The following is a 13,894-nucleotide window of genomic DNA, read 5'->3' on the forward strand; positions in this document are numbered from 1 at the left end:
AAAAAAAAAAAAAGAAAGAAAATCTTGTTTTTGTCCAAGAGGAAACTAAGGCTCAGAGAGAAGTGACTAGCCCCAGACCCCACAGCTAGAGAGGAATTCAAACCCAGAACCCTGCCTCATTCCTAGTTCTCGCCCCTAACCTCAACTGCCTCTTCTCCTGCCATAACAACACAAGCCTTCATAGCTTATGTACTGCAAGCTGACATGGTTTGCAAAGGCCTTGTGGATCAACTGGCAGAGGCTGGGGCCAAGTCTCCAGTCCCTGAGTCCCATGTGGAACCTTCCAGGGCTGAGGCAGGGCCAGGCTACTGCCTGAATCCCCTGCATCCTCCTCCTCACTGTAGCAGCTGCAACTTCCTGGGCCCTCAGTAAGTGCCAAGAGCCTTCAAGTCACAGCTACTCCAAGGGATGGGTACGTTCTTGTCCTCATTTTCCAAGTGAGTAAACCAGAGAAACTCACCTTGCCCAGGGACACAGCTGACAAATGGCTGACCCTGAACCAAACCCAGATTCAAATCCAAAATCATGTTCTTAGAGGGGAAGGATGAGACATCCAGTCCCTGCCTCCACGAGCAGGCAGGAGGGGTCATTTCCTGTCCTCCCACAATTTTGGCCAAGACGTATGATGACGGACGGACGCTGACGGCAGCCAGGAGGAACCAGCCTCTTCCAATCATGGCAACCTTGGAGATGAGGTCATGAGGACAGGCGTGGCTGTCTTGTCCCTCCCAGTGGGGAGGAGCAGTCCTTGGGAAAGAGGGGTGTGGGCTGAGGGGAAGCCCCACACACATCCACCACACCCACCAAGGGCCAAAAGAGATCCCTGTTGTTTGCAGTTAAGGCCCTAGGCCCTGAAGCCAGGCTAACTAACCTCCTACCCTATCTGTAAAACAAGGATAATGGTAATTCCTACCTCAAAGGGAAAGTGTGCAGATTACATACATAGCAGGAGTAAAGCACTGCAAATAGTACTTGGCAATGGTAAACCTTCAAAAAATGTCAGCCACATGATGATGATGATGATGATGGTGATGATGATGATGACGATTTCTCTCTCTCTCTCTCTCTCTCATTATAGGACTAACAGACAAAGAATACGGATATGCTGCTGAAGTGGGCACTTGTCTGTCAGCCTCAGAGGTGATGCTGGGAAGGGCAGCAAGAGAATCCTGGGGCTGGGACAAGATGAAGTTCCTGGGGGCTCCAGATGAGACCTCCTCCCTCCTGATCATTTGTCTTTGGGATGTTCTCATCTTGCTGGGAGTCCCAGAGACTGCCTTTCTCTCCCTCTCCCCAGCTGCCAGTGTCCCACCTGCCCAGCTCACCAAATGCCTGGAAACCACCTACACAAGCAGTCCATATTTCATAGAATTTGTGGGCTGAGAGCAAAGGATACTCACTTAAGTGGGTCAATAAAAACAAAAGGAGGAATTTAATACAAGGATCCAGGAAGACTTCCAAAACTCCAAGGGTGTATCAGTTAGCACCTGCTGTGTAACAAACTATCCCCCACCAAATTTAATGGCTTGAAAAGACAGCCATGGATTTAGCTTACAATTCTGCAGGGTTATCAGTTTGGGCTGGGCTCAGCTGGGCCGTTCTTCTGGTCTCTGCTGGGCCCACTCATGCACCTGTGATGAGTTGGCAGTTACCCAGGGGCTGTCTGGACTAGGACAGTTGTCTGGAACAATTAACCTGTCCTCCACATCATCTATCATTCATAGCAGGCCGACCCAAGCTTGTTCACATGATAGAGGTAGGATTCCAGGAGTGAGAGCAGAGGGGCAATGCCTTTTAAGGCCAAGGTTAAGAATGGCACATCATCATTTCTGGGGCACCTGGGTGGCTCAGTTGGTTGAGCAGCTACCTTCAGCTCAGGTCATGATCCCAGGGTCCTGGGATCTAGCCCCATGTTGGTGGGGGGGGGGTCCCTGCTCAGCAGGAAGTCTGCTTCTCCCTCTCCCTCTGCCTCTCCCCGCACTCGTGCTCTCTCTGTGTCTCAAATAAATAAAATCTTAAAAAAAAAAAGAAAAGAAGAATGGCACATCATCATTTCTGCCACATTCTTCTGGCCAAAGCCATTCACGTGGCCAGCCCAGATTTGAGGGTTGGGAAATGGACAACACTTCTTGATGAAAAGGAAAGAATCCATGGCCATTTTTTTCAAGCTCCCACCGAAGCCAGTGTGTGATCAGAAAACAGGAACGCTGCTGGAACCAGGGCAGGGCAGTAGCTTGCTGCCCCTCTCGGCCCCCAGCCCTCGCCCCTTGTCATCCTCTTCTCTGGGTACATGGGATTCCACAGTTCTCTCTCTGTCTCTCTCTGCATGTGGGTGCTCAGTGTTTCTCCATCCACGTGGGAAAAGACTCAATCCCATAACTTCTAAGTCCACAGAATCCCTTCGCCTTGCCCCCAAAACCCCTGGAGAAGGCATCTGATTGTCTCACTCGGGTCAGGTGTCAACCGTGGTCCCATTCCTGTGGCTGGGATGGGGGCCAGGAGGATTCGTATAAGCAGAGTTCAAGGGGCTTAGCCCTGTCTTTGGGGGCTCATTGCCCAGAAAACAGGAGAGGTTTTGCCTTGTAAACTGGACAGACACCGCAAAATGTCTTCTACACATGCAGCTTATTTTTGCTACTTTTCAAAAAAGAAAAAAATAATAAACTAGAGCAGAGAAGTGGGGGAGGTGGTTACAACCCTCAGAAGTCCATGGCCCATTTGTAAATAAGATTGACCACTTGATTTTGAGCTGTTGGAGAATCCTGGTAGATGGCAGGCTGAGGGGAAAGGCGTATGGATGAAGTTCCACTGTGGATGCATCTAACATCTGAGGAACATCAGTGCTTTTGTGACCAACAAAAAGCCACCTATCACGTCATGATGATTAGCAGTAATAGGAGCAGACCTGAGTTCAAACGTTGTCTGCCAAGGGCTGTCTCTGTGTCAGCCCCTACACTACATACCTTAGGTGATTCATGGGTCATATCATCTTCACCGAACCCACTGAGGAAAGGAAAATCCACCCCCATTTTCCTGACAAAGCAGGGGAGGCTCAGAGAGAGGGTAAGTGACTTGCCCAGGGTCACATGGGTAGCAAAAGGTGGGGAGCTGTTCTCCAAGCCAGGTTGCCTGGCTCTGTTTCCAATCACCGCACTTTCCTGTTGCTCGCTCCTTGTGGCCAGAGTCCCCTTCCTCTTCTTTCATGAGCTCCCACCTACTGTATCAGGTAGTGGTCATTTTGCTCGCGTACACAGGATAAAAGTGATGCTCAGAAAGGACAAGTGACTCACCTGAGGTAACACAACCATGCATGATGCCAACTTGAGTCTACCCAATTCCAAAACACGTGCCTTAGACCAGTGCTGTCCAATAGAAGTCTCTGTGGTAATGAAAATGTTCTATACCTGCACCGTCCAATACATGTGGCTATTAAGCCCTTGCAATGTGGATAGTGTAACTGAGGAACTAAAATTTTTACTTGTTTTTAACTCAATTTAATTTTAATTTATATTGCCACCTGTGGCTAGGGGCTATTGTACTGGACAATGCAACTCTAACTCCTCATTGTTAAAAATAAATAAGCCCCCCCAGCACCCATATGTGTAGATCACTGACTCTGGGGTCCTTGCCCTGGTCTGTCCAAGGGTTCAGATTTGCTTGGAAATCCCTAATATCTAACCAGTTCCTTTGTCACCTAAGGCATCCTGCTGTACCCCCTTCTCTCCTCCCTTTTCCCTCCACTGTTAAAGAAGAAGTCAGTCATTTCCTGCTTGCAGGGTGACAGGTTCTTGCAGCACCAAATCTGGCCAGGTCTCAGCAATGACACAGCAACCACCCCCCCAACAAGCTGTCCTCCGGCCAAGCCTGTAGCAAGTCTGTTTCCCTTGCCCGCTGGAACAACTGAGAATTTTTGTGAAGTCCCTCCCCACTCCTAAAGATAAACTGGGCAAATTTCCTCAAAGAGACCTCCTGACGACCCCTGTTATAAATTCAGTCTGCTGGTGGAACTCTGTCCGAGCACTGTTCTGCTTAATGGCATTTAACCACATTATGTTGTTAAATATTTATTGGTGTGAATATTTAATATTTATCCCATCCACTAGATTGTCAGCTCTGCGATAGCAAGATCTGTATCTGTTACATGGTATGCCTTGCTACAGCAGGCTCACCATGGAAATCAGGTTTTGTGTTGTTTTTTGGGGTTTTGGGGGGTTTTTTTTTGGAGAGAGCCAATTTACCAACACCCCACTGAAAAATGGGTGCCCAGAGACTTCATGAAGCCATCCAGCTAGCCCTGTTTGAATACCTCTGGATTCTTTGTACATGAAAGAAGAAACACCCCTCTTTCTTATTTAGGCCACTGTTGCCTTAATTCCGTGGTTCCTTGCAGCCCGTCTAATACCCGTGGATACATCTAACCCTAAGATTTAAGCAATAAAGTCAAGGATTTAAATGACACTTGGTAAAACAAAGCTTGCATGACTAGGAGGGAGCCTGGACCACACGTAGGTGTGGAGGAATTGGGCCACAGTGAAAATGTGAGCCGAGAACAAGCAAAATCATACCCCAACGTCCCCCCAGGGCGGGTGGAAAGTGCTGTCAAAAGTAGGAGACGCAGGATAAGAAAATTAAGAATCCCGCACCTGTTCTTATTCTGTGACTATGTAGACACCACACACTTTGTATCCAGGTAGAAGACAAAAACAAAGAAAACCTGGAACTTTCCTCCTCTCTCCAGGCATTCCATACATCCCAGGCAGCCATATCGGTTGTCTTGAGGACCACAGGCAGAATCAAAGAAGGAAGAAGTGGAAGAAGGGTGATAGAATTTCTAGCTGTAACCTCTGGCCATAATTCCTCACCATTTTCACATCCATTTTGCCAGGGTGCATTCCTCCTCAACTACCACTTTTTTTTAAAGATTTTATTTATTTATTTGACAGAGAGAGCACGAGCAGGGGGAGCAGCAGAAGGAGGGAGAGAAGCAGGCTCCCCGCTGAGCAGGGAGCCCGACGTGGGGCTCAATCCCAGGACCCTGGGATCATGACCTGAGCCGAAGGCAGACGAATAACCGACTGAGCCACCCAGGCGCCCTCAACTACCATTTTTGATAGATTGGAGTGGCTACTCTAAGTATACTGAGAGTTCTGGAAACCCACCCATGCTCCCCAGGAAGGAGTGCTGGTATCAAGTATCAAGACTGATGTTCCCGGGAGCCTGGAATACAGTGGTGACGGCAGTCTCATATTTGTCTCCCACGCTTACCAGCAATGAGTCAGACTCTCTGTCACCCAGAAAGGGACAAAAAGAACTTACTTCCGGTTCAAGACCTGCCCAAAGTATACCATGATCCACAATTATAGAGGCACAGCAAGATTCCTAGGCTACTTTAACAACATCTTGTTCATTCATTAACCCAACAAATATTTATTGAGGATCTTCTGTGTGACTAGATGCTGGACATGGCCCAGAACAAGACAGACATGGCCTCTTGCCCTCACAGAGTTCAAAGACTCCATCTCCAAAATCCAAAACTCCAGCCCATTCCTTGCTGAAGTCCTCAGCCCTCCCTGCTTCCCCCCACCATCTCTTCCCTCTTGGAACACACCCAAACTCTCTTCCTCAAGCTCTCAAGCTTGCACTCTCCCTCTCTCTCTCTCTGTCTCACACACACACACACATACACACACTACTTTATAAGTAAGTTTCCTCTAAATTCCAGTATTGACAGAAAACATAATTGTATGTGCTAAGGTGGGAAAGAGGACTAACAGACAAATAACAGTCAGATCAAATAATTGCTAAAGCCATTCATTCATTCATTCATGCATTCATTCATTCAACATGCCTTCCTCCGGCCCCTGGTCCATGTAGAGCCCTGTGCTGGGTAGCACTGGGGACCCAGGGCTGACCACAGCAGCTGCAGCCCTGCCCTCCCAGGGCTCACCATACAGTGGGGGAGACAGAACCATTCCCAGCAGTGACAACCCAGAGTAGTTCAGGCTGGGATGTGGGAGCCCAGAGGGGCCTCCAGATCCAGCCTGGGGGTCCAAGAGGGCTTCCTGGGGAAGGGGTCAGCTGTGCTGGAGAACACATTAAGATGATAAACAAGAGGGCGCCTGGGTGGCTCAGTTGGTTAAGCGACTGCCTTCGGCTCAGGTCATGATCCTGGAGTCCCAGGATCGAGTCCCACATCGGGCTCCCTGCTCAGCAGGGAGTCTGCTTCTCCCTCTGACCCTCCTCCCTCTCGTGCTCTCTCTCATTCTCTCTCTCGCAAAAAAAAAAAAAAAAAGATGATAAACAAGAGCAACCATGTCCCTAGAAGGTATTATTTATGCTAAAGGGTTTTAATGCATCATTTCTGTTTATTAACCCAAACCCTGGAAAGTGGATGCTATTATTAGGTCCATTTTAGAAATGAGGAAGTTGGGGCGCCTGGGTGGCTCAGTCAGTTAAGTGTTCAATCCTTGATTTTGGCTCAGGTCATAATCTCAGGGTCGTGGGATCAAGCCCTGCGTCTGGGGCTCTGAGCTCAGTGGGGAGTTTGCTTCAGATTCTCTCCCTCTCCCTCTGCCCCTCCCTGCCCCGAGCTCGCGCTCCTCTCTCTCTCTCTCTCTCAAATAAATAAATACATCTTTAAAAAAAAATAGAAATGAGGAAATTGAATTCTCACTATCCTGGGCCCTGCCTCCATGGAACTTACAGCTTAGGAGGCTCAGGAACACCAGAGGAGAGATTGCTCAGCATGGGACACCAGGAAGGCTTCTAGGAGGAGGCACTGGCTCAGTCGTGAACTGAAGTGTGAGTAGCCATTGCCAGGTGGAGAACAGAGGAAACGTGTCCCGGTCTGAAGGTGAGCAAACACATATATTTAGAGGGATGGCAAGGGCTTTGGTCTGGCTGACTTGTAAAGTGGAAGAAGAAGTGACATCATGCTGTCATCAGGGGCCAGGTCATGTGGGAGCTACAATCCAGACCTTGTCCTTCGTACAACAGAGAGCTGCCTCTCAGAGGGTATGGCTCTGATCAGTCACCAGTGGTAGAAGTAGGCTGGGGAGGGCAGGTTTCATATCCTACCTTGGGCTGTGAGAAGCCTGCGGGATTTGGAAGGGAAGAAAGAGGGAACCCCCTTGGGGAGAGGTACCACTACACCCCTGCACCTCAGTGGACGTGGGGGTGGGAGCTGGCCAGAGATGACAGAGAGGAAATGCCCACTCTGGTGGCCAGCCTGTTGTTGGGGAAGGACAGGCAGGGTGGTGGTGGTTTGGGGGTTTCTTTCCATCTTTTTCCCCTCCTAACCTCAGAGTGTAGAAGATGAAAAGTCTGCCCCGGGACACCAAGAATAGTTTCTGCCGTTTGTGGAACACCTGAACAAATTTACTTGTTTAACCATATAACTTACTTTCAAATAACTTATTTAACCATCACCACGTGGTTTTTAGATTCCCCTATTTTACGGATGAGAAGAAAGGAGGCAAGAGAAATGATCCGGGTTGTTGAGGATCACCAGCTACTCCTAATTGGTGAAACCAGAATTTGAAGCAAAAGAGTCACACTCCGGACCCCCACTCCCTCCCCTCCCTTCCCTCTCCATGCTCTCTTTCCCTTCCCCAACTCCTCCCCTCTCCCCTCCCTCTTCTCTCCCCTGCCCACTCTTTCTGCCCCCCTCCCTCCCCCTCCCCCCCTACCCAGCCTCCAGTTCCTAGATCAGACCCTTGGGACAAAGCTTCGCATCTGAAATTGTAGAGGCTCCAGTTTACTGCCTTGAGGGTCTCCGGGGAGTAAGCACTACACCGCAACCCTCTACCTTGCTGGCAAGAGCACTGGCTAACAATTTGGCAATATCCTCCCAAACCACAAATGTGCATGCCCTTGGACCCAGCCAATCAGCTTCTAGGAATGCGTGGAACTGATTCCGTCCCACAGTCCCACACCGGGCAAATGGCGTGGACGTGGTTGCTCGGGGAGCCACCCTCTGCACAGGCAAAGCATTGGAAATACCCAAAAGGCCCATGCACTGAGGATAGGTTCAAAACTGATGGTGTGTTCATGCACAGGAACACTTTGACTAAAGGAGAGTGGTTTCAAGGAGATCCCAGACCGCCCCCAGGGCTCAGAGGTGGGGAGGGGTTCCAGGAGGGGCTGTCTAGGGAATAGTAGAACATCTTGCCTCAACCCACCCATTCCAACTGGCAACAATCTCCCCCCATCATGCCCTCACTGAGGTTCATCGAGACCTGAAAGAAGACATTTACTTGAATTCAGCGATTTTGATAGCATGGTGCTTTTGGCCTTCCCAAGTATTTATTGACCCAACTTTTTGGGGGGGGGCAAGGGAAGGCTAGGAATACTAGCCACCGAAGGCCCTCCCCCTCCCACTGATCCTCCACTCATCCTAGCCCCATCCCTGAAACCCTTCCTTTTCTTGACCCCATCTCTTGCTGCATCCTTAACCTTCACCCCATCCCTGACCCCGGGCTCTGCCTTGACCCCACTTTTGAGCTTCTGAGGGCCTATATCATTCCCTTTACATGACTTTGTTTAAGACCAGGGCTCTGATGGCTTGTTTTCAGACCGAGGCTCCGTTCCTGTCAAAGAGGAGTCAGATGTCCAGTGGAGAAGAGTATGGGATGAGTATGGGAAGTATGGTGGGCCCCAAATCTGAAGCTCAAACATCAGTGGAGGAGGGGGCAGCCTCTGACCATCCAGAGCTCTGAGAGGAGGCTCCCCATGTGCAATAGCTGGGGAGCCCTGGAGGAGGGGGAACCCCAGAGAGAGACAGCATGGTCCAGAGGAGGAACAGAGCAGGGGCCACAGGTTCCAGATTCAGAGAGAACTCAGCACACCAGAACGAGAGTGCCAGAAAATTCAGAGATTCCCCAGAGACTAGTGTCTATGTTTCCATTCAGAAATTCACCTACATCCAGGGCGAGAGACACCAGACATCAGAACCACCCTCCCACAGCCATGCGCCATGAGTGGGCACCAGCTCCAAGTCAGAGACATCAGCGGGAGACAAAACCCTCCAAACTGACCAAAGCCTAAAAGGGGAACTGTCCAGAAAGATAGAGGGATGTCACAGAACAAGGGTCAGAGCTGCTAGGAGGTACTGGTGGGGACCATAGCCAGGATGGGCACAGCTGGGGAGCAGGCAGTCTCCCAAGCTCTGTGTCTGAGTACTTGGCGCTCTGGGTCTCTCTGTCACCTCTCAATTCTCTCACATCTCACTCTCTCTATGCTTGTCTTCCTCTCCTCTCTTGGTCCCTCATACGCATCTCTTTCTTTGTATCTGTTTCTCTCTCTCTCCCTACCTCCCAATCACTGCCTCTGAGTGTCTCTATTTCCCTCTCTCTCTCTCTCTCTTTCCCTCCATCTCTCTCTCATCCTTCTCTCTGTTGTATGTGGCTCTAGGACCATTATCATCACCAGACAGGATGGTGTTCTCTGCATTAATCTGTTAACCTCTGTTTCCCTCCAGTAGAAAGTGGGCTTCACAGAGGCAGAGATTTTTGTCTGTGTTATTTTCTGCTGCCTTCCCTGTGCCGGGAATAGTGCCTGGTTCAATAAATTTATGTTGAATGGAGAATGGGTGAATCATCATTCTCACCAACATTATTATTCAGTGATAATCTGTAAAAACATTGATACTAGTTGTTATTGTTACAGCTACTGTCTATTGAGTACAAACTGTAATACCTGGAATTGGGCGAAGCAGTTACTTGCTTAAGCCTTACAAACCCTCCTGTGAGGAGAGTACTGTTATCATGTCCATTCCTCCGAGGAGGAAAGCGAGGGGAAGCAGTTTGCCCAATATGAGCCCAGGCCTTGTCTGCCTTCAGAGTCCAGAGGGTTTAGGCCTGTTGGTTAAGAACTCAGGATCTGCAGATGCCTGGGTGGCCCAGCCAGTTAGGCGCCTGTCCTCGGCTCGGGTCATGATCCCAGGGTCCTGGGATGCAGTCCCACATGGGGCTCCCTGCTCAGCAGGAAGCCTGCTTCTCCCTCTTCCTGCAGCTCCCCCTATTGTGCTCTCTCTCCCTCTGACAAACAAATAAATTAAGTTTAAAAAAAAAAAAGAACTCTGGGATCTGTCCTGATTGTAGGTTGGAATGTCAGCTGTGGCACTTAGCCGCCTTGACCTTTAAAAAGTGAAGTCAGGGGCGCCTGGGTGGCTCAGATGGTTAAGCGTCTGCCTTCGGCTCAGGTCATGATCTCAGGGTCCTGGGATCGAGTCCCGCATCGGGCTCCCTGCTCCTTGGAAGCCTGCTTCTCCCTCTGCCTCTCTCTCTCTCATGAATAAATAAATAAAATCTTTAAAAAAAATAAATAAAATAAAAAGTGAAGTCAGTCAGAGAAAGACAAACACCAAATTATTTCACTTAGGTGGAATTTAAGAAACAGAACGCCCGTAGCGGGGAGGGAAGCGACAGGCTCTTAAATACAGAGAAGGAACTGGGGGCTGTCAGAGGGGAGGTGGGTGGAGGGGGAATGGGGAAAACAGGTGAGGGGGCTTAAGAGTACACTTGTCGCGGTGAGCACCAAGAAATGTCGAGAAGTGTTGAATCCCTATACTGTACACGTGAAATTAATACAACACTCTGTGCTTCTTTATACCTCACGGAGAAAGAAGAAAGCCCCCGCCAAGTCCGCGGTAGCCTGGGCGGGTCTCTCCGGCGGCGGCGGCGCGCAGGCGCGGAGGCAGCCCCGCCCCGCCCCGCCCACTCGCCCCGCCCCGCCCTCTGCCCCGACCGGCCGGGTCTGGTGGTGAAAATCCGGGAACTTCCCACGCGCCTGTTCGCTACCGCGGCTGGGGTGCTGCGGATTCTAGGCTGCCGCTCCCAGGAGGCGGCGGCGGCGGCCGAGGGAGAACGAGCCCAGCAGACCAGGGAGGAGGCTCGCCGGGAGCGGCGACCCAGCCGCCGGAGGAACCGAGCATGGCGTGGCCGCCAATGCTGTGGCTGATTCTGTCGCTGCCCTGGGTGCCCGCGGAAGCCGGTGAGTGACACCCCCCCCGCCCCGCGGCGCGGCGGCCGCTGCTCCCCCTCTCCCTCCGCACTGGCGGGATGGTCGGCCTCCCCCGGGGCTGGAGGAACGAACGGGGCGGGGGCTCAGCCTCCCAGAAAGCTGCCAGAGTTCCTTAGAGTAGAGCCATCAGTCTAGGAAAGTCCTAGCCCACAGCCGAGAATGAATGACTCATGCCCAGACACCTCACCTCCCGCTCCTGCTCGCCTTGGCAGACCCCAACAGGCTGTGCCCGCTGACCTCGTCGGAGAATGCTTTAAGGGGCTGGGTCAAGAGGGCGGGGCACACAACCCGTTCCCCCTTCTGACCCCAAATGTATGGTTCTAAGAGCATGGCCATTCATTCCTTCATGCATGCATGCGTTCATCCCACACTCGTTTACTGAGCGCTTACTGTGTGTCGGGCAGTGTTCCAGGCCCTGGGGATACAGCTCTGAAGTCAGACGGCCCTGGTTTCAAGTGAGCTTTTGGCATTTAATACCTGTGTGAGCTCAGGAGAGCTTCCTAAGCTCTCTGTGTCCCTAAAATGTGTTGCGGATGGTGGGGGGAGGTGGGGTGGAGATTCTACCTACCTTGTAGGACTGTGTCTTGGGAGGATGCTGAGCAAAGTCGGATGCACTCAGTAAGAACAATAATGATAATGATAATTCATATGAACATTATTAATACTGAATGCAGACTTGGGGAAGCCACAGCCGCTCATCTCATCATTTCCCAAAAGGTGATTCCAAGAACACCAAGCACTTCTCCAGAAAAGAGGGGCCTGAGGCTTGAGGAGTTCACGGAGGGCCACCAACTCAAACCTCTCAAGGAGATTCCCAGTATGAGTCCCACTGTAACCTCCGTTTACAGATGAGGAGACTGAGGCACAGAGAAGGGAAGCGACTTGCCCAAGGCACGAGCAAGAAGTAGCAGGTCCAGTGAGTGAACCAAAATAGTGGACAGAGCCCCCTCTACCAGGACAGGAGAGCCTGGTGCCCAGGAGCCAGGGCGCAGGGTAGACCTAGGCAAGTGGCTTGACCCTCAGAGGTGCGCTTGACCTCTCTGTCCAGTGGGGATGAAAATATGAGTGCACATCTCATGGGGCCGTGGAGAGGGTTGCAGGAGGCCACTTGTAAGGAAGCAGCTCAGTGTCTGGCACAGAGAAGGACCTGAGTGTGGCCGTTAAACCTCACCCAATGTCATCTTCATGGCAACCTTGCCAGGGAGGAGACCTGCCATCTGGTGGATGAAAGCGCCAGAGAAGGAGCCCCACATGCCTAGGGCCACGCAGCACATCAGTGGCAGAGTGAACATTCAGACCCACGCTAGCATGCTCACCACTCCCCGATTGCCTGTGTCCAAACCCTGCCTCCTCCACACAGCACGCTCCTAGCACCCCTGCCCGTTACCTCCCAGCTTCCTCTTCCTCATAACACAATAATATTCACCTTGACAGAGTCATTGGCACACACTAATCCTCTACGTAGATTTCATTGCCTGGTCCACCCAGCAACCCTATTATGCTGTAACCACCCGCAGTTTACAGATGGCAAAGCTGAGACTCGGGGGAGTGAAACCACCTACACCCAGACTCAAGCTGCTGAGTAGCAGTACCGGGGTTCAAAGAACTTACCTCCTTCCCACCTTCTCCACTATCTTTATTATTAATAATAAGAATGGATAGCATTGTGTTTATTTATAGCAGTAAGAGCCAGGACATATTGAGGACCTACTATGTACTGAGGCCTGAGGCTGAAAGATTTTAATATGGAGCCTGGTGGGTTAGAGGTCAGGACTCCTGAGTGCAGACTGCAGGGTTCAAATCCCTCTTCTGCCATTTACCCTCTCTGTGACCTGGAGCAAACAACCGGCAAACAACCCTCCGCCTTGGTCTCCCCATCTGTAAAGTGGAGCTGATGGTAGTGCTTGCTTCAAGGAGCTGTTTAAGGACTAAATGCTGGGAAATGTGTGAAGCACTCAGAACAGCCTGTGTCAACTGTTATTAGTCCCGCGTTACAAACTAGGAAAAAGAATCGGAGAGGTTAAGTAACCTGCCTGAAGCCTCACAGCAGAGGTCGGAAGGGATCCAAAATCCTTGAGTTATAATCGCCTCGCTTCTTGTGCCAGGATCCCCTACAAACCTTCTCCCAATCGGGGTCCATGCATCATCATCATCATCATCATCATCATCATCATCATACCATAGTTCATGGATCCTAAGGCTTAGAATTTCTGCCCCTTTTCCCACCCCTCAGTCGGAGGTGTTGTAACAGTGGTATTGGTGACACTGGGCTGATGAAAACGTTCTGGAACTAGATAGCGGTGATATTTACATACACAACGTAATGCCACGGAACTGTGCACTTTAAAATGGTTTTAACCACAGTATTGCCCACAATTTAAAGCAGCAATGGGGAAATACGGTAATCACAGCGCAGCCAAGCTGCGCGGACGCGGATGGGTAGCGGCAGCCCCGGTCCAGCCCCGGAAGGGCCTCCCGGGCGCCCCTCGGCATCCAGACCCGCGGACGCCCGGGTCTGACCTGCCCCGCGTTTCCCCGCAGGGTCCGGCACGGTCGGCGTGGTGGCGCCGGCGCAGATGCGCGGCCTCCTGGGCGACACGGTCGAGCTGCCCTGCAAACTGCAGCCGCTGGAGCACGAGGTGCGCGTGACGCAGGTGACGTGGACACGGCGGGATGCGGCGGGGGACGACCTCAACGTGGCGGTCTTCCACCCCACACAGGGCCCCAGCTTCCCCGAGCCCGGCCGGTGGGAGTTTGTGGCCGCCAGGCCGGGCGAGGAGCTGCGGGACGGGTCGCTGGCCCTGCGGGGCTTGCGCGCCGACGATGAAGCCAACTACACCTGCCGCTTCGCCATGTTCCCCGAGGGCAGCAG

At 51.5% G+C, this 13,894-nt stretch overlaps 2 protein-coding genes across 2 annotated transcripts in view; both read left to right on the plus strand.

The window, feature by feature from the left end:
• Positions 1-2,022, plus strand: part of IGSF23 (immunoglobulin superfamily member 23) — a 16,807-nt gene extending 14,785 nt beyond the window's left edge. Inside the window, 1 exon segment of the mRNA XM_031026682.2 lies at positions 1,079-2,022. Within this exon segment, the coding sequence (XP_030882542.2) occupies positions 1,079-1,112 (34 nt within the window). The 3' untranslated portion in view covers positions 1,113-2,022.
• Positions 2,023-10,741: 8,719 nt separating this feature from the next.
• PVR (PVR cell adhesion molecule) overlaps positions 10,742-13,894 on the plus strand; it is a 14,703-nt gene continuing 11,550 nt past the window's right edge. Inside the window, exons 1-2 of the mRNA XM_081807085.1 lie at positions 10,742-10,992; positions 13,564-13,894. Coding sequence (XP_081663211.1) covers positions 10,932-10,992; positions 13,564-13,894 — 392 coding nt within the window. The 5' untranslated portion in view covers positions 10,742-10,931. The remainder of the gene's footprint in view (positions 10,993-13,563) is intronic.

The sequence above is a fragment of the Leptonychotes weddellii genome, chromosome 16 (assembly GCF_054177405.1).
Source record: "Leptonychotes weddellii isolate Sample4059 chromosome 16, ASM5417740v2, whole genome shotgun sequence".
NCBI classification, from domain to species: Eukaryota; Metazoa; Chordata; class Mammalia; order Carnivora; family Phocidae; genus Leptonychotes; species Leptonychotes weddellii.